Consider the following 20,481-nt stretch of genomic DNA (forward strand, 5'->3'; position numbering starts at 1 on the left):
TCCAACACTTAAACACACCACATTGGCTTTCGTGAAACATTTTACAATTGAAGTTAATTTTGTTCCTTATAGTGCCAATGTTATTTTTCCCCATTATAAAGCAGTCAATTGACCATTGAATGCAGTCATAATGGGTTTCAAGGTTATTAATTCAGTTTAAGCAGTCAATCAGTTACTCAGAAAGTTATACAAAAATTTACAGTTTCAACAGAACATTATACAAACAAATTCTCACACAAATGCAAGTCAATAGAATAAGAAATCAAGAGACAGAGTGAAGTAGATGCCAGAGTAAAGTGAGAAAACCTTCACAAAATAAGTATTTTCACCACATGTGTCTACAGAGAGAAGTTTAGTTCAGACCAAACAGCGAACCCCAGTTCCTACTAGGTGAGTGAGCCATGATGGGTCTTGGAAACTCTCCTTCCTCCTTCCTTATCTGTGAGAAGATCTGAAACTTTCACTTCCCATTTTAAGCTTCGTTTCACAGTTCCCCATTAGCACCTGAATCTGGCAAACTGAGGTTTGTTCTGAAACCATTAATATAGACAAATCAAAATTACTTGAGTTTAGACCAAGAGTGGGAAAACTTTTAGCTAAATGCAATTTCAGAAAAGTTCTCAGCTTCCAGCAGAGGCAAGTCAAAAGTATGGGAGAAAATGTATTGCTGTATTTTACCTTAATATTCTTACTATCCGGTAACTAAGCAGAGGCATTCTAGCCTTTAAGGGGGAGGGGAATCATACAAAAACATACAAAAGCTGGGAAACCATCAAATAATCTCAGGGGGAATGGGGAGTGGGTGTCTATAGAATACCAGTGGAACAAATTGGAACCCAAGGACTGAGCCTCCTCTCCCCCCCCCCCCCCGCCCCGGCCACTTAGACATTACAGAAGTAGTTCCCAACCTCTGAAATTTCTGGTGGTTTGGACACCAACTCCCAGAAGCATCAACCAGTATAGGCAGTGGTTAGGGATTCTGGAAGTTGATGTCCAAATCATCTGAAGAGCCAAAGATTAAGAACCACTGCATTACAAGGAACTTTGGTATATTTAAAATGCAATTTGGACCTCTACCATGCTAAAACAAACACACAAAAAACAGAGGGGGCGAAGCATAACATTACATCTGACCAGCGAAATATGTAGAGTCACATCTCTGAGAAATCAGAACCTGAGAACAACTTCACACAGAAGCAGTCACCTCACGAGTTCACATACTGTATTGTTTCTTAAAGCAATAAACATTTGGAGCAGGGAAATGAAAAAAGCTTCTTAACAAATAGCCAAATTTATATATATTTAGCAAGCTATTTATATCTGCCATTTCATCCTATTGCTTTTGTGTGTCACAATTTCAGTCATACTGGACCACTGCCAAACTAATTCCAGATACATGTACTCTCTGATGCTTCACTGATTTGTACACTAAAACATTCCATTTCCACACTGAACTGGAGAAGAAGGAGACTATTTTTTAATCTCAATAAATACGTAAATTACATTGGAATTAAGAGAAACATAGTAGGTTTTTCTCATAGCAGATTCAGCTACCTCACGTCACAGGGTACAACAGCTATGAACTGTTTGCCCAAATTCAATGTACAAAAGATTTAAATTCTTCCACACACTCATCTGTATTTTCTCACAAATTACACTCCACCTTTCCCCCTGTATGCTTGAGGAATATCTTTAAGGAAGCATTACTAAGTTCTAGCCTTGATGTACAGCAAGATGTATTGCAAGGACTCAGAACACACTACCAGCTGTTTTCGCTTTTTAAAAAAACAGCTCAGAGACTATGGGGTAAAAAAAAAATCTCTCAACCTCTTTGGCCAACTGCAAAGGAACATATAACCTTAAAATTAAAAATATAAATCTTGAACACAAACTCTTCTAGAGATGAAAAGATAGATAATAAAACCCTGTACCCAGTCCAAATATATCTTCAAACTACTTATACTGTAGCTGTATATACCATCACATCAGATTATCTCACACTGTGTCAATCAATGTGCCACAACATTGCTTTTCCAGCCTTCAGGGCCAATTTAGATTAACCACTAAGCTGATGAAAAAGTAGCTCTTCATTACCAGGGCTACAATAAATAAGAGAAACCACATTTACCATCATCAGTAACTGCTCTTTTGAACAGAGACCTTATCTTGCTGGTGATACTGTACATTTCATGGTCACTAGCTTCCAGTTTAGATAATTCATTAATAATTTGCATGCTGATATAAGGCATGACCTGTGACCATCTCGTTTATTCCTAATTAAACATCATTACATATGGAGTAAGGTGAGAGATAACAATAATGGGATTTATCAACATTTATACCTCACCATAAAATACACAAATCTGCCCAATCTTGCTATTAGAAAAGCTATAAAAAGAGTTACCAGTAGTTAACATAATATCAAACCTGAAAACACCACAGCTAGGTTCCCACAGGGCAGTTCCACTGACATTCCTGCTGCTGTCAGCAGAAATCAAAAGAAGATTCCTTGATGGTCTCTCATTAAAGCACTAACAAGGCTGACTCTGCTTAGCTTCCAAGGTCAGACAGGATTTGGTGCCTTTAGGGTATTTAGGCAAAAGTACACAATGACAAAGTATACAAAGCAAATCTAAAGAACTGCAGTCCATTATGAGCACATGAATGTCTCAACACATTGTAAGATGGGTTCTTTTGGAAAGTGACCACATCAACCAACCTTCCTACCTGGTGTGTGAATTAAGTAGCCACGAAATCCACATGCAGTGCTTACAGTACCAGCCTTTGTTATGTTATGATATTCAGTTATACATATAGCATGTCAAAATTACATTTCAAGCATTTCTGAGTATCAACACACCACATGTTTATCCCTGTAAAATGTGTGAAAATGCACAACACCATCGTCTTGGGGCTTCCGAAAATGCCCACACCCTCTTCCCGGCTTCTATACAGTATGTTTTTCCCCCTTTCTAAACTGAAACACTTCTAAGGTTTAATGGCTTGCTGTAAGAACTTTAAGCTAAAGTGAGCTTGCATTTTTCGTCTCATTCTTTTGCCATACCCACCAATTGAATGTGGCCTTAGAAAACCTCTTTGAAGGTGAAAATTGACCCTTAGGCTAAAAGAGACTCCCCTGTCCCTGCCATAATACAAGATGGTTTCATATAATGTCATACTAAGAATAATGGGGAACAAGCACTTAAAGCAAAGAGATTTTGTACCACGTCTGAGACTGAGAGAAAGAAGTTTATAGCATAAGCTTTCATAGTCCACATCTAATTTTATCAGATTCAGATTTTGGAAGAACTGAGATCTTTATCAGATGCATGTTGTGGAAGATTAATGCCTGGGATTAATTAATAATTGGAAACAAGTGGTATTTGTTTCAGTCATCTAACATACAGAACACACTGCAGAAATAATCCAGTTTGAGACTTTACCAGCCCTGTCTCCATACTAAGGAATTCTGGAAACTATAGTTTTTGAGACATTTAGCATTCTCTGGCAGAGAGCTTCAGTGCCACAATAAACTACAATTCTCAGGATTCCCTAGGAGCCTTGGTGGTGCAGTGGTTAAATTCAGTCACTCACTCAAAACCATAAGGTTGCGAGTTCAATACCAGCAAAAGGGCTCAAGCTCGACTCAGGCTTGCAGCCTTCCGAGTCTTGTTCTGGGCAATTAGCTTACAGTTGTAAACCGCTTAGACACTATTAATTCAGTACGAAGCGGTATATAAATGAAGCTGTTTGGGTTTGTTTGTTTGTTCCCTAGAACTGAGCCAAGGCAGTTAAAGTGTTCCCAAACTGGATTATTTCTGCAGCGAGTTTTGGATCTTAGTTTCTTTCTCTCAGGGGGCATCTACACTGAAATAATGTAGTTACACCCCACTTTAAGTGCTTTAGCTCTATCCTAAGGAAACCTGGGACCTGTAGTTTTACAAGGTTGTTAGCCTTCTTTGCCAAAAAGTGCTAGTGCCTCACAAAACTACAAATCTCAGGATTTTGTAGGATAGAGCCATGGCAGTTTGATGTCAAACTGCATTATTTCTACAGTGTAGATGTTCTTAAGAGTATCTCTTTACATACCAATCTGAAAAACACATACACACAGAGAATATTTGTTGCAGTTGTTGTTGTGTGCCCTCAAGTCATTTCCAACTTATGATGATCCTATCAGAGTCTTCTTGGCAAGTTTCTTCAGAGGGGTTTGACATTGCCATTCTCTGAATCTGAGAGAGTGTGACTTGCCCAGCGTCACCCAGTGCATTCACATGCCCAAGTCAGGATTTGAACCTTGGTGTCCAGAGTCACAGTCCAACACCCAAATTTTATGTAGAGGAAAATGCTATGCTCTTTGGTAAACGTGTAAGCCAGGACTCATATATAATAGTACAACAAATTCCTTGCTGTGGAGATCTTCAGTGGGCGTAAGCCACACTGTGATTATTTCTCCATGCTCACATACAAGCCAGGACAATAGTCCCCAAATCATGTATCAGCAGTTTTAAAAACAGTTTAAGTCTTAAGAGACCTTACTGGTTAGATATATAGGCAAGGTCTCATAACTGCACTGCCACACATTCCTTCTTGCCACCATATTAAATGGCATGGTTCTGAATCAGAACTAGACAACTTCCATAAAATAAAACTAAAAGAGAAGCCACCAGAAGAGAAACTATCCTATTAATTCCCTTGGACTTTTCAGGGGTCCTCTCTTGGATTGTTCATCTAGACCGCACAAAGGTGAAAAGGTTATTCAGGGAGGCTTAGGAAGCAAGTCATCTCAGGAGGACTTTTGTAACAACCCTCAACCACTGGTCTATAGCAGGAGTTAAGCAGCATACGGCCTTGCCTGTATTTGGACACAAACAAAACTTCAATGGTGAAGTGGCCAAAAAACAACAACACTCCCCTGCTATTTGCCTTTGAAACAAGAAGCATTTGCCATGTTTACAAGCTGATTAATGGTCCCAGAGGCCTTCTGGACATAATCACCTTTGTTAACAAGGCCTGGATTCTTTATTCCAGAAGGTTTTTTTGTCCTCTCCTTCCAATTGTTTCCATCTATAAATTAATCTCAGAGAGGCAATGGGGCCTTTAAAAATGTAATTGGAAGCAATTTCAGTTTGGATGAGGACGGACAAACAGACAAGATGCCAGTGCTGTGGGTAAGCAATAGCAATAGCAAGTACATTTCTATATTGCTTATCAATGAACGAACACTCCCTAAGCGGTATACAATGTGTAAGCTAATTGGCCCCAACAAGCTGGGTATACATTTTACCATCCTATGGAAGGATGCAACACTGAGTGGACCCAAGTGGCTGCAGTACTGGGATTTAACCATTGTGTTATCAGGGCTCCCTAAGGAAGGCTTCCAGGCTCTAGATTGCTAAGGTTTGTACTGGTGCATGTGTATTATTCTCATGATAAGATTTGTCATAGCAAAGTGTAACCACCTGAAAAATAAACATAGTGCTTGTGGCTGTTTTAACTTTTGTGAAGTCTTTAGTATGATGAACTTAAGAAGAATAGACTTTGCTCAGATCCTTTGTTTAAGGTGGCAAAATGTCCCATACTTTCCTTTCCACTAAAGCTTGGCTACACTACATCTTCACTGAAGACTGTAAGGGCAGGCACCGCTGATCAACTCACTCCCCTTCCGTGCACGCTGTATCTTTTCTTACCTCCAAGCAGATGCCTTTTTATGTGCCAGGAGCAGATTCACGGCCACTTTTTATCTGGCCTTTAAAGTTTTGTTTTCTAACTAGCACCCTGCCAGGTGAAGTTAACGTGTGGCTGCCTGATGACTGCAGCCCTCTCAGGGGTAACACTTTAAAAACTATAAACTCAGAACACAGATCACCTGTTTATACTTTAATGACAGCCTACATGTTGTCCAAGAAAATAGAGGGTTATTTCCATTTATGATGCTAGAGCCAAAGATTAGGTGAACAAGGTGACATGGGAGGCAATACAGCAACCAAAATCTAAAGAAGGGTAACTGCTGATCCTTGGTCCCAGTCACACACACCCTTTAATTGGCTCTGACCATTATTTGATTGCATCTTCATTTGTGCAGGATCAAATATTATTCTCATTTCCTAGTAACATTATGATTCTTGCTAATAAATGTCTTGATGCATGCAAATGTCCATGCCTTTTCTCATGTGTGTTCTGATTTCTTAGTTTGTCAACTTGAGGACAGGTCCGATGTCTCTTTTTCATTTATTTCTCTGAGACTGCCAACAGCACTGTACAAAATGATTAACATGAGCCATTTGGGGAGACAATCACTGTCTGAAAAGCAGGATTAAAATAAATATAATTCCACACAATATCCCTAAGGAACAAGGGCTGACAAGAAACAATGTTCATTGTTGTGGCATTATATACAATCATTTGTTGGAACACATATATGGAAGAGATCAATCTATCCACTCGTTCTGGCAATCAGAATTGAAGGAATCCATGTGGGCACATATAGGGTCCTCACCCCCATTTAAATCTAGATCAGCATCCACAAGGGAAAACTTCCTTAAAAGTGTACATAGGAGGTGCCTTACTCCCATTCTGCTATCAAAAATGGTAGAGTCTCCCAATGAGCTGCTGAGAAGGGTGCAAGGAACTAGGCTCCTGTATTTATATGTGGGTTTAATGTCCCAAGATACAGGAATTCTGGCACCTAGTTATACACCAAATGTCCTATATCACACTCCAGACCCTATATTTTTGTCCTGCCTTGATTCTCTTTTCAATACTTGTTAACAGAAATGCCACACTTAAACATAGGAAACTAATCACCTTTTTATCACGGCTGGGAGACTAGAGGTGGCTAAATGTTAGAAACATGGGAATTTGTCTATGGAAAGTTGGTGGGAAAGGGTATGAAACATGTGGCTAATGGGGAAACTTTTTAACACTATGAAACTGTTTTACATGACACGTTTTACAAAGATTGGATGCTTTTTATTGACTATGTAAATGATCCTTCACATCACCTTCAACCTTTTGACTCTCACAACAACTTCTGAAAAGACACTGTACAATTCAATGCAAGGACTGGACCAACTCCAGATGGGTCACAGACCAATGACAATGATCACTGAATAGCATCAAAGAAGTGCTAGACCAAATGGGGAAAGCTGGCAAAACTTTCATTTGACTTGTTCTAGAAATCTGCCAAGTCAAGAGGCCTTAAAATGGCAAATGCTGCTTGCCACTTAACACCAACAGAAAAACAAAAAGAACAGTTGTGTGTTAAAATAATTAACATGAATCATGAAATTCAGCTTTGCTTGGTACAGAATTTGTGTTTCCCCAGCTGATATTCTTCTTTTACACAATATACACAAACCTGGCCATATTTCATTTTCTTGGTTTATGCTTATAAATGTGTAAAAAAATAGAGAATATTTGTACTGAAGTCTAAATGTAACAAAACATTAATACTACAGACATGCAAAGCACCCATACTGGGATACACTCCCTAATCAGGTATCAGCACAGCATTAAAAAAAGACTGCTCATTACTAGGTGCTTCTCTGAAAAGCACATTGTGCCTTACTATTGAATGCTTTTGCCTCCTTTCCCTGGCAAGGATCAGTAAATCAACTGTAATGTGAAAGCTTAATGTGATATTGCAACCTAGGCACCTAATCAGTTGCTCCCCAGAAAGTGGAACTCTTAGGCCAAAATGACAACCATAGTCTACAATCCTAGATTGTAAAGGGTGCAATAAACCAGGAGCCTGAAGGGTTTGGATGCCACAGTATGCTTTAAAATTCTAGTTTACCCATTCTCAGTACCTGGAGAACTGAAACGCCACTGAATAGGCACTAATACACAACTTGCTCATGGCAACTGATGTACAAGTAAGGCCAGTGGGAAACACAGGTTTCCCACTTCCCCTAAATCAAGCCAATGAAAGCCACAGACATTTTAAAGGCTTTCAAATATCCTCTTCTACCTTCTCTCTGCACAGACCTGGATATAATTGGAGGAGCACAAGTAATTTTTTGCCATGCTCTAAACCCAAGTAGCAGAAGTTAAGGTCCAGTAATATCTTGAAAGCTAGAAGTTTCCCATCTGTGTTTGAGGCAGTTGACAGTAGTCCCACCTTCTCAAGGCGTCATCATAGCCAGAAGAATTGAGCATTTTACTAGCAGGTGTCCTTTCCTACTCCACATCAAAGCATTTCAATGAATATGAGACTCAGTCCATTATTTTGATGACGTGCATATCTGGTTCAGCTGCAACATTTCAATTCAGTACAAGAGATTTTAAAATATATCTACAGGACTGACTTCAAACAAGCTTCCAAAGCTCAAATCAAAAATGCAAAAGAAATCCCTTGGCAAAAATACAGAAGAAATTGTCTTGATATCCTTATCACCAGCCTCTGAGCCATTACTGCCTGTGCATCAAGTCTTTAACACAGCTCAAAGGAATATTTAGTTACCTACCTCTGTATGTCTTGAATGAAGAGCATTGTACTCCTTCTTCAGTTCTGCTTCCCTCTCCTCCAGTCTGCTAACTGAAAAAGATAATTAATTTATTCAAAACAGATATATTGCCAGCAAAAGTAGCAGAGACCATTTACATTCATTTGCTCCACTCTTTATAAACCAGAAGCCAATTTCACTTTGTGGTTAAGCAAAGTGTGCTCTTGTTTCCCCCCCCCCCCCCTTCTTATTCTAAGCATTTCGCTCAAGCAAGCACTGAGCAGGTCTAGCTGTGGAGCACCTGGAGGGCACACCAAACCAAGTCTCACAAACAACCCTTAATCCATTTTCCTTCTTACCCTTGTGAATCAGACCAAACTGCTCCACAAAAATCAAAGAAGAGTATTCACTGAAGCCCTCTACACTAAAAAAAAAGTTAAATTAAATTTTAAAAAATTAAACAACACTTTAAACCATAGGAAAGAGCAAGACTCTGCCTTGCACGGTCAGTCCTAGAGCCATGACTGACTCCTCCACCACCAGTGTTTGTGCAATAATAAAATGCATTACCAGTCCTGAAAATTATGAAGAAAGCTAAGCGATAATATAAAAGCTATCAAATCAATGGATTTCCAAAATACTATTATCAGACATATTAACACTCAGAAAGGGAATATAATAACACACACCCTTTTTTTTTTTTTTTTTTAAAGTGCAGGTTGGGTCTTCCTTATCTGGTCTCTCCCCTGTGGTCTCTTCCAACTCTATGATTCTATGATCCGGAATTCCAAAATATTTCATAAACCAAAACTTTTTTCATGGGTGACTGAGACAGTGACACCTTTACTTTCTGATAGTTCAATGTACATGATGGCACGTTACAGACCACCCCAAATAGGCGGTCTGCCGCCATCGTCATTTGCAGCGCGAAGGAGCCCCAGCGTCCAAACCGCGCAGCTTCTCCACACTGCAAAAAGAAGCCCCAAAATGGCACTTCTTGTTGCGGTGTGCTTATGATGGCGCACTTGCGCATCATTTGTGCTGCACGACGTGCGGACGCAACGCGTCTGCTACGTCAAGATGGTGGCACCCATGTGGAACGGGTGCCGCCATTTTGTGCGCGCTCCACATGTATTAGGGTTAGGGCCGTCAGGAAGCGGTGCCCCTTTCTAACCCTAGTACGCGCGGAGTGCATACTATAGGCCTGTGCGGAACAGGCCAAAGTTTTTTCATGCATAAAATTATTTTAAAATATTGTATAAAATTATCTCCAGGTTATGTATGTAATATCCATAAGGAACAAAAAAGAATTTTGTATTTAAACTTGGGTCCCATCTCCAAGATCTCTCATCATAATAATAATAATAATAATGATGATGATGATGATGATGATGATGATTTATATACCGCTTTTCCAAATTAGATCAAAGCGGTGTACAACAGGAAGTACAATACAAAGTCAAAATAAAATAAAATAAAATATAACAGTCCTCTCTCCCCCTCAAGATGGTGGTCGGAAGGAGGGCTTTTTCTTCTTTCAGGCAGGCACTTGGAGCCAGCCTGCCTCTCTCCCCCCAAGATGGTGGCTGAAGGGAGGGCTTTTCTTCTTCAGACAGGCAGTTGGAGCCAGCCAGCCAGCCTCTCTCCCCCCATGAAGGTGGCTGAAGGGAGGGCTTGTCTTCTTCAGGCAGGCTCATATGCAATTACAGGTATTCCAAAATTATCTGAAATCTAAAACACTTCTGGTCCCAAGAATTTTGGACAAGGGAAGCTCAACCTGTATTATGTTACAAAGATAAATACTAAATGCAACCAGAGACCCTTGTTTGGATTTTACAAATAGAACCATTAAAATGTATTGGGGGGGGGGGGTGATTAGGGGTTGTACCTATACTCCCACCCACCAATTCTCTACACTTGGCAATGAGGACATAGCATAGTATACATGGCACTTTTTCATCTTGTACTGGTAATAGTTCCTTTTTTAAAAAAAATCAACAGGTTGCAGTCTAAACCTAGCTTAAGAGCATTAAATGAAGTAGATTTACAAACATCAGCATATGCCCACTTCAAGTCATTTTCTCTATGCTTTTATTAACTACACAAACATAGGAAACAGGTAGGCAGTGTTAACATACTGATTTATTATTATTATACGTTATTTATATAGCGCTGATCTTTACTTCATTTCAGTCTTCAGAGACTATTCCCTGTCTACACCATCTGACAACAGCAGCTTCTGTGCCATCTAGTGGACTGATTTAACATTCAACAGATTCCTCAGAAGCTGTGGTTGTTGTGTGCCTCCAAAACATTTTTTACTTATGGCGACCCTGAGGCAAACCTATCATGGAGTCTTTTTGGCAAGTTTCTTCAGAAGGTGTTTGAGTCATCCAGTGTTTTTATGTTTGAACTGGGAATTGAACCCTTATCTCCAAAGTCATAGTCCAACACTCTGACCACTACTACATCATATTGTCTCATAATTTAAGCTCACTCAAATAATTTTGACAACATCTCCTAAACAGGAGTTCTCTGGATATACATTTCTGAGTGGTCAGTCAATATATGATTGATGCCTGATACATTACTGAACACCCAATGATATTGCTTTAAAAAGTAACTTCCTAACATAATTGACCAGTCACCTAAACTCAAGTTCTAAGCATCACCTACTTCCCTGTCTACACTACAGATTTAAACTGGGGCAATCCTCAATTCTTTTTTCAGGGTATCCCATAGAGCTGTAGTTCTGCAGTGTGAAGTAGACTGTAGGCTCTTCATTCTTTGGTCCTCCAGAAGTCCCAGTCAGCATGGCTAAAGTTCAGGAATTCTGAGAATTGACATTCCAAGAATTCAGCACAGCATAGTTTCAGAATCACTGGAATAGATCTCCCTAGCATGGAATTTTAAAAGCCTCAGCAAACTTTAAATCCCCCTGTTTTGCAGAATGGAACTATAGCAGTTAAAGTAGTATCAAATTGCTCTAACAGGCATACTACTGCAGGTCTTTGGCACTCTTCAAAATCAGTACTTCAGAATCCACAGCCAAAGCTGCAAAATTACTGTATCAGCTCACAACATAATTGAGAAACTACTCGTGAAAGAAAATCTAAGGACATGAGGGAGCACTATGGCCCACAGTCAAGAAGGCTTGAAGCTTAATGCTTTCTTGCTAACAAGAAAACGAGAATTTGCTATTTTGTCAAGAATCCTGGGATGGGAAATAATAATAATAATAATAATAATAATAATAATAATAATAATAATAATAATTTTTATTTATATACCGCTTTTCCAACAGATCAAAGCAGTTTACAAAGATGCATAAACAATGACATAAATAATTACATTAGCAAATATACAACTAAAATTCAACCCCTTACCTTAACTAAATACAGTTAAATTAATCAAAATACAATTAAATTAATAATATTAAAGTCTATTAATATATACTCTCAACTCAATATCAAATATACAAATACAATCACAGCAGCAAAAACTCATTACAATACAATAATATATAAAATAGATAACAATTAAGAAAACTATCAAATATTATAAAATACTTTCAGACAACACTATCAGATTCTAACAACCACCTTATACTACTATATCCTCCAGTTGTTCCAATGTTAGTTCATGTTGGCTTGGAGGCTTCACCGGTGACCTGGCTGTGAGGGATACCACTCCAACCAGTCCCTGCCTCCTCACAGCTGCACATGACGTTTCTGGTGCTGGGGCTGGAGTGCTCTTGTGTCTTGGCTGGCTTGGAGGGGTGCCTCTCTCACTGGTCCCCACCTCCTCACAGCTGTGCATGGTGGTGGTGGCGGTGCTGGCACTGGTCTTCTGGGCCAAATGGGGATACAGCTAGCAAGCTGGTTTTAAAGGAGCAGCTCTCACCTGGCCCCTCTCCCTCCTCAGACACCTCAGTGGTGCTGGTACTGGTCTTCTGGGCCAAATGGGGATGCAGCTAGCAAGCTGGTTTTAAAGGAGCCGCTCTCACCTGGCCCCTCTCCCTCCACAGACACCTCAGCTGTGCTGGTGCTGGCACTGGTCTTCTGGGCCAAATGGGGATGCAGCTAGCAAGCTGGTTTTAAAGGAGCCGCTCTCACCTGGCCCCTCTCCCTCCACAGACACCTCAGCTGTGCTGGTGCTGGCACTGGTCTTCTGGGCCAAATGGGGATGCAGCTAGCAAGCTAGTTTTAAAGGAGCCGCTCTCACCTGGCCCCTCTCCCTCCACAGACACCTCAGCTGTGCTGGTGCTGGCACTGGTCTTCTGGGCCAAATGGGGATGCAGCTAGCAAGCTGGTTTTAAAGGAGCCGCTCTCACCTGGCCCCTCTCCCTCCACAGACACCTCAGCTGTGCTGGTGCTGGCACTGGTCTTCTGGGCCAAATGGGGATGCAGCTAGCAAGCTAGTTTTAAAGGAGCCGCTCTCACCTGGCCCCTCTCCCTCCACAGACACCTCAGCTGTGCTGGTGCTGGCACTGGTCTTCTGGGCCAAATGGGGATGCAGCTAGCAAGCTAGTTTTAAAGGAGCCGCTCTCACCTGGCCCCTCTCCCTCCACAGACACCTCAGCTGTGCTGGTGCTGGCACTGGTCTTCTGGGCCAAATGGGGATGCAGCTAGCAAGCTGGTTTTAAAGGAGCCACTCTCACCTGGCCCCTCTCCCTCCACAGACACCTCAGCTGTGCTGGTGCTGGCACTGGTCTTCTGGGCCAAATGGGGATGCAGCTAGCAAGCTGGTTTTAAAGGAGCCACTCTCACCTGGCCCCTCTCCCTCCACAGACACCTCAGCTGTGCTGGTGCTGGCACTGGTCTTCTGGGCCAAATGGGGATGCAGCTAGCAAGCTGGTTTTAAAGGAGCCGCTCTCACCTGGCCCCTCTCCCTCCACAGACACCTCAGCTGTGCTGGTGCTGGCACTGGTCTTCTGGGCCAAATGGGGATGCAGCTAGCAAGCTGGTTTTAAAGGAGCCACTCTCACCTGGCCCCTCTCCCTCCACAGACACCTCAGCTGTGCTGGCGCTGGCACTGGTCTTCTGGGCCAAATGGGGATGCAGCTAGCAAGCTGGTTTTAAAGGAGCTGCTCTCACCTGGCCCCTCTCCCTCCTCAGCTGTGCTGGTGCTGGTTGAACCATATACAAAAAGGAAGTCCAAAAATGTCAATCACACAGTTCATCCTTTCCTTAGTCTGACAGTGAAAGTGGACAGATATAGCAATGAACAAAGCATACTTTAACATCTGGATAAAGTTCTTCATCAAATGAAACTACTATCAAGAATTAGGAGAAGTGAGAAACAGAAGTGAAGCATATTCTTATTTCAATTGCCTGTGGAGAGCAGCAGAGTCCCCCTCATTGCTCCCTACCACAGTAAGATTTTCCTGAGAGTTATTTGTTTATACTGGAGAGATAACACACAAGTTGTCTTGTGCCTTCAAGTCATTTCTGACTTATAGCAAATGTAAGGCAAACGCATCATGGGCCTTTCTTATCAGAATTTGTTCTGAGGGGTTTGTCATGGCTCTGAGGCTGAGAGTGTATCTTACTCAAGGTCACCCAGTGGGTTTCCAGTGTCAAGTAGGCATATGAATCTTGGTCTTCCATTGCCTTGGTCCAACACTCAAACCACTACACCAGGCATACTTATAACAAATGACCAAGACAGAAAGACTCATTGAATCTAGTCAAATCTAATTCAAACTGAGACATTACCTTTAACTAAAGCCCTCACTAGCTAAAGCCTGTCGGTCTACCCTTTTCTTTAAAAGGGCTTCTGTAATTGCAAACAGTTTTATTGATAAATTACTAAAACCAATAATCCTGAAATTTAGTTCACCATATTCTCTGCTTACCCTTCTGACAGAGAATCTTCTTTCTCCTCTCTCTTCTGAGATGTATTACATAGTTTGCTAGTGTCAGAACAAATAAGGAGACATCCATGCCTTTGTGTCAGAGTATGTATTCATTTGTTTAAAGCATTGACCTGTACTCCTCAGCTGAAAAACGCTTCCAGAGCAACCATCAACAGAACCATCCCAAAGCAAAGATCATCAATAAGAACATAGGTCAGTATGTGGATTTCTGAGTAATGATAAAAGTGTGTGTGTGTGTGTATAAAACCTCATCACGGAGCTAATAAGAACAGTCTCAGCTCTCCCTGATGCCCGAGCAGCTTGAACGACTACTGTGAACCTTCTCCAGCTTGCTAATCAACCCTATATGACAGCACCTTAACCAAAAAGTGCCCTATGGGCAGCTGCTTCTAAGTAATGGCTGGATTTGCTCAGAATGATAATGCAGGATTCTAAAGAATCATGACTTCCCATGAAACTAAGGTTTGCAGTTTACTGGCTCCCCCTACCATGATAGGTAGCTGAACAAGTCGGAAATTAAAAACATCAAAACCCAGGCTTCTGGATTGCTCCTTGCTTTACAAGTCAAGATTCTGAAGCAGAATTTGTTCTTGTTCTTGATATAAGAATCCTCGCTTGTTTGAGAGCAATACAGCAGGAATCCAGGTTTGGATGTATTAGTAACCACTTGATTTCTGGTTAATCTAGTCACTCAGGAGGAGCCCAGTGGCAGCAAACAGGCTACATACACCTTACTAAAATCCTGGCTTACCAAAACAAACACACATAACCAACACCAGTGGATGTTATCTGTTTGGAAGCAATTTGGGAAAAGGTGTATTTCATTTATATGATATAGTTCCCAGTGCACATCTAATTCCCAATAAAAGGAGGACATGTTCAAAGGAAATCAGCAAAGCTGGAATATCAGTCTCTAGAGAGCCACAAACAGCTTCAAAGAAACCTAACAAAAAATAAGTAAATGAAAAAAGAAACAGAGTGAGATCTTCTGGTAAAGCATATGCAGTTTCAGAGTACACATAGCAGAAAATCTTCATTTGCATTATGATGCATTATTTATTGAATATACATGTCTTGAGTCTAAAAAAGGCAAGGTAAACATTTTCTAAATAAATTATTTAATACTGTCTTGAGTCCAACAGTGGTTCAACCAGGTTTAAACACAGCAATAAAATTTCATGCTTATAGTTAAAGGGCAATTTGATTTTTGGCATTCATTTGGTAAAACACCAGTCTTATTTTTAATGACTCTCTCCCAGATGGACTGACTCAATAAAGGAGGCCTGGTCTTACAAGACCTAGCACATATAGCTGCAAAGGTTTACCAAATCAACTCCAATGGGCTTCCAAAATACATATGAGTCCCAAAATGGGAGAAAAGATGGAGTATAAATAAAGTGATGGATGATGGATAGCTTGCTCAAAATTTAAGTATAACTCTTTCTTAAAAGAGCAAAATACAAACCAAACTAGGTGTTTAAGATTACTTTTTAACTTAATGTAATGGTCAAGAATACTCTAGATTACAAACAGTTTTTAAAATTCATAGTAAACAAAAGATAAGAAATTACTTCTGAAGACCATTATCCCAAAACACATGCATGTATATACTACTATAAATTGCTGTTAACTGCCCTCGAGTCAACCTCAACCCATGGCACCCATGAGGATGAGACACCTCTAAGACCCTGTCCTCTACTGCTCTGCTTAAGTCTTGTAGATTCTTGCCCATAACCTCCCTAATTGAGTCTATCCATCTGACATGCGGTCTTAACCTTTCTGTGCATTACTGTCTTTTCCAATGCGTCATGCCTTCTCATGATGCGGCCAAAGTATGACAATCTCAATTTGATTATCTTGGCTTCTAGTGGGTACTGTCCTACCAAAAATATATTCCTGATCAATTGGATGACTCAGATCATCTGACAAAACTGATCACCTTTAAGAGGTAATACAATTTTATCCTCCAAACTAATATAAGGGCAGTTGTAAAATGAATGCTACTGATAATTGGTTGAAGGGCTGAGCTGCAATCCCTAACATATGCTCAGTCTTATATAATGGATGAGGCAAATGATAGACAAGAACCACATATACCCAGTTCTTCATCCTGCAAAGGATATGCGCATACAGATAAAATAATACATAATCATCAAAAGTTTCTATAATAAGACAAGAACTACACAAATTCTAGCACTAAATACAAAGTCCTGAAGAATAGGAGAAAAGCTCAAAGAAACATTCCTGCATTTGTGAGAATCAATTCAGGCTAATTTAAAAATAAATGTGATGGGCATTGTATAAAGTAATACTATACTTATCTAAGGCAAATCTAAGCACAGTTATTTTGTAAGATAACCAATTAAAGAATTCAGATTTAACTATTAGTAAAAAATATTCTTTCTGCATAAAATTTACAGCCGAAAGACTTCATCTGTGCAAGAGCTCAATACTGATATTACAAATGAGGCTTTCAAGTTAATAAAAACAGCTGGATGGAATACAGTACAGTAGGCCACTGGGGACACTGTAAATAATTTTTGTCCTAGATAAGCAGTTTTGTGGACCTGAGGGCTTCTTTGCATTACACAAAAGATGTGCACCTGCAGTTCCCTGTGTGTTTTCCATATTTCTTCTGTAACAGATGAAAGGTATTTGCATACCTAAAAACCCAAAGTTGGGAAAGTTAATTTTTGGACAACTCCAGCTATGGTAGCTGGAGGATGCTGGGAGTTGGAATTCAAAAGAATGACATCTCTGATCTTTTCTAAATATATGCTACATAAGTAGTAAAGAGTTTATTTCTTATTATGAATCCTATTTTTTTCTACAGGTAATTAAACAAAGTCCTGAACATTACTATGTCTGGACTGCTGCAAGAAGAAGAAAAATAATTTTAACTAAATTACAAAGTCATCTTAAGCACTCACTTTGTAGATGATTTAAACATTAATATCTCCTCCTATTTATAACCCTACAATGCAAATAGAAAAAGCCAAAAGACAGGTCATGTGGCATTTTGAAATTAATCCAATATACAAATTCTAAACATAAAAATCAGAAACACTAAAAGCAGCCTCAAGCAATAACCTGGAAAGAATTACTGACTTCTACATTTACAAGCTTCAAATCCTGCACACCCTGCTGCTACCCATGAAGAGCACACTGCATTGCTAGCTGAGAAAATATGACAGCCACAGGGAAAGACACTGTCTTTTCTCTAATGTGATTTAGAGATAAACCTACATAAGACACAGTACAACAATCAGATGCATGATTAGTTCAGTTATAGCTGATTAATGAGTAAGAGAGATACATATCATTGGCTGTTTCTATTAGTTGATTCTCCTATGTTCCATTCCTTATTATCACCAGTGCCCAATACAGCCATAAGGGGCAGGTGACAGCACCAACAAGCAGGTGGATAACAGCAAGGGGTTTCTCCCACCCATCATTCGAAAGATTTACAAAGATTTCATGTTCAGGATCCACAAACTGAACCATAGTATTATAATATTTTATGACAGGACATGCATGGACCACACACACTCCTCACCAGCTGCAACCCTTTCCACATCCCACACCCATCTGTTGTGTTACCTTAAAAAATTACTCAGCATGCCTCACTTCACACTCTAGGTGGTACATTCTCCTGCCTCACCCCCCCAAAAAAAATCTCAGTTATTTTAGGCCTGGGAGAGGCCTTTTGTGAACCAGGAAATGCATAGGAAATCACTAAAACAGCCCAATTGTCCAAAATATGGTAATATGTTTCTCCATACTCCTTAGATGAGACACACTGAGTTTAAAAAAGAAACTTTAAAAAATGGAGATGGAAGCCTATGGTGGCCTCAACCATGGTCTTGAAAGGGAGTATGCAGCTCGTGAGCCACACATTTTCTAACCTATCTTATACCAATTGCTGAAAGAAGTTAAAAAGTCACATAACGTACCATGAAAACTAATTTAATTCACCAAAATGTCAAGCAGTATTGGCATGTTGTTGTTGTAGTGTGCCTCCAACATTTTTGACTTCCTGTGTCCCTAAGGCATAGGGTTTTCTAGGTAAGTTTCTTCTGAGGTTTGCCATTGTCTTCCTCTGAGGCTAAGACTTGCCTAAGGTCACCCCGTGTGTTTTTATGCTCCAGCAGGGAACTGAACCCTGATCTCCAGAGTTGTAGTCCTACATTCAAATCATTACACCATGCGGAATAAAAATTTATTTAAAATATTTCTTTAAAATATTGTTATCCCACCTTTCCTGAGCTTGAGACAGCTTACAAATATATACTGAAAAGTAGATCGTATAAAATATGTTTAAATATTTATTATGAAAACTGGCCACTGTCAAGAAATATAAAGCAAATGATGACAAACAGAAAGGAGAGTTTTCCCCTCAGTTAGGTACATCCTGACCTTTGACATAAGATCTGTAGGGTTGCTTACAAGTGATGGCTATCACACCAATATCCATCATACTCTACTACGAATATCAAAAAGCCAACCCACTCAACTCAAATTCCACTTTTAAGCATGCATTGTCCTGAACAGTGCTTTGAGGTTTGTTGCCCTTTTTGTTCATATTCTAGCAATGCAGTGTCGATTTCAGATTCAATTTCAAATGACCATCTAGTTTTAAATGCAACTTATAAAAAATTAAATTTATTTGTGTATGTAAAATTAGGGGATTTAAATTAAGAAGCAGCATTAACTTAAATCATAACAACCATTGTATTTTTTTTCTTCAAAATTTGGAAACAACTACAAAACATTCAAGTGTTTCTTTACGAATCAATACCATTCTAAACTCAAAGGCCCATCCTGGAAAGGCTCACTGCAGTAAAAATGTCAAATCATACAAAGCATGTTTTGTAACATATTCTGTAAGAACATAAAATGTTCATAATCTGTAAGCACACAATAGTGCTGTATCTTGTTCTTAATTTCCATCCTCCTCCTTTCCTGTTGTTTTTTTGTACATAAAAGACAAGACTGACTGCTTCCAATAATCTTAGAATACATACTGCAAAAGTTGTTAAAAAATCTACCTTCAACCAGAATCCTTTTATTCAAAAATAGATAATCAATCCTAAATCTGATATCAGGAATAAGTAACCATGCCACAAAATTAATTTCTAAAAGCAAATTAAATAAATTAATCAGTTCCCACAATTTAGCCATCAACAGGTCCTGATGAATTAACCATATTCTGAGAAGGTATTTCTTTCCATTAGCATAGGAGCCACTTTGTACCCCATTGCCTTCTGGCAAGTCACAGCAACCTGTATTAGCCAAACTAGAAGTGATGGATCTTCACTTCCCATCACTAAAAATCAGCCATTTAGGGGGATTTTCTAGTTGAGGGTAAAAGTTAGGAACATGTAATATAGGATGCAATGGATGAAGCAAAGGAAAACCAATACCAAACAAGTTATAAAATTCAAGCATAACTGTTTGTGCTCATACAAAGGCTGGATGGATGGGTGAGAGAGTAGAAATAGGCCAGTGCTTCCAGGGCAGATTAAACTCTTGCCTTTCACCAGGGGATGGGTGGATGGGTAGATGGATGGATGGAGATCATGCACAGTACTTACATTGACCCATGGATAAATTGACTCTGTTTTTTTTTTTTTTTGAGTCAATTGTAACATAAATTTCTAAACTTATACATGAGTATATATATACAGTATGTCTATTTTATTTATTTATTTATTTATTTATTTATTTATATCCTGCCTTTCTCCCATTATAGGGACTAAAGGCAGCTAACAACAAATTCAAAACAGTAGAAGTTAAAAACAACACAAAAGCATTAAAAAACAGATACAAGGCTCAAAAAACAATTAAACAATTTTAAAAATTTAAAAACATTACCCATTAAAAACAAAAATGTATTAAAAACTCTATACAAACCTTAAAATATGAATTACATAACATTTAAGAGCCCAACAGTCATCAGTTTGAAAACACCTGACAGTACAAGAATATTTTTACCTGCTACTAAAGGGACAGCAGGGATGGGGCCTTCCTGTACTCTCTAGGGATCAAGTTCCAGTGCCTAGGAGCAGCCACTGAGAAGGCCCTCTTCCTTGTTCCCACCAAACAAGCCTGAGATGATGGTGGGACAGAGAGAAGGGCATCTCCTAATGATTTCAG

The 20,481-nt window shown here is 39.6% G+C and overlaps 1 protein-coding gene across 8 annotated transcripts in view; it reads right to left on the reverse strand.

Annotated features, from left to right (window-relative positions):
- SPAG9 (sperm associated antigen 9) overlaps positions 1 to 20,481 on the reverse strand; it is a 128,585-nt gene that overhangs the window by 98,937 nt on the left and 9,167 nt on the right. For all 8 annotated transcript variants that reach the window (XR_016282287.1, XM_089537487.1, XM_089537468.1 and 5 more), the window contains exon 3: positions 8,469 to 8,539. Coding sequence is in view for 7 of the 8 variants with exons in the window: in XM_089537487.1 (XP_089393613.1) it covers positions 8,469 to 8,539 (71 nt within the window). In the remaining variant the exon portion in view is untranslated. The remainder of the gene's footprint in view (positions 1 to 8,468; positions 8,540 to 20,481) is intronic.

Source organism: Sceloporus occidentalis, unplaced genomic scaffold, assembly GCF_023333645.1.
Source record: "Sceloporus occidentalis isolate IW3139 unplaced genomic scaffold, rSceOcc1.0.p SCAF_1, whole genome shotgun sequence".
Classification (NCBI taxonomy): Eukaryota; Metazoa; Chordata; class Lepidosauria; order Squamata; family Phrynosomatidae; genus Sceloporus; species Sceloporus occidentalis.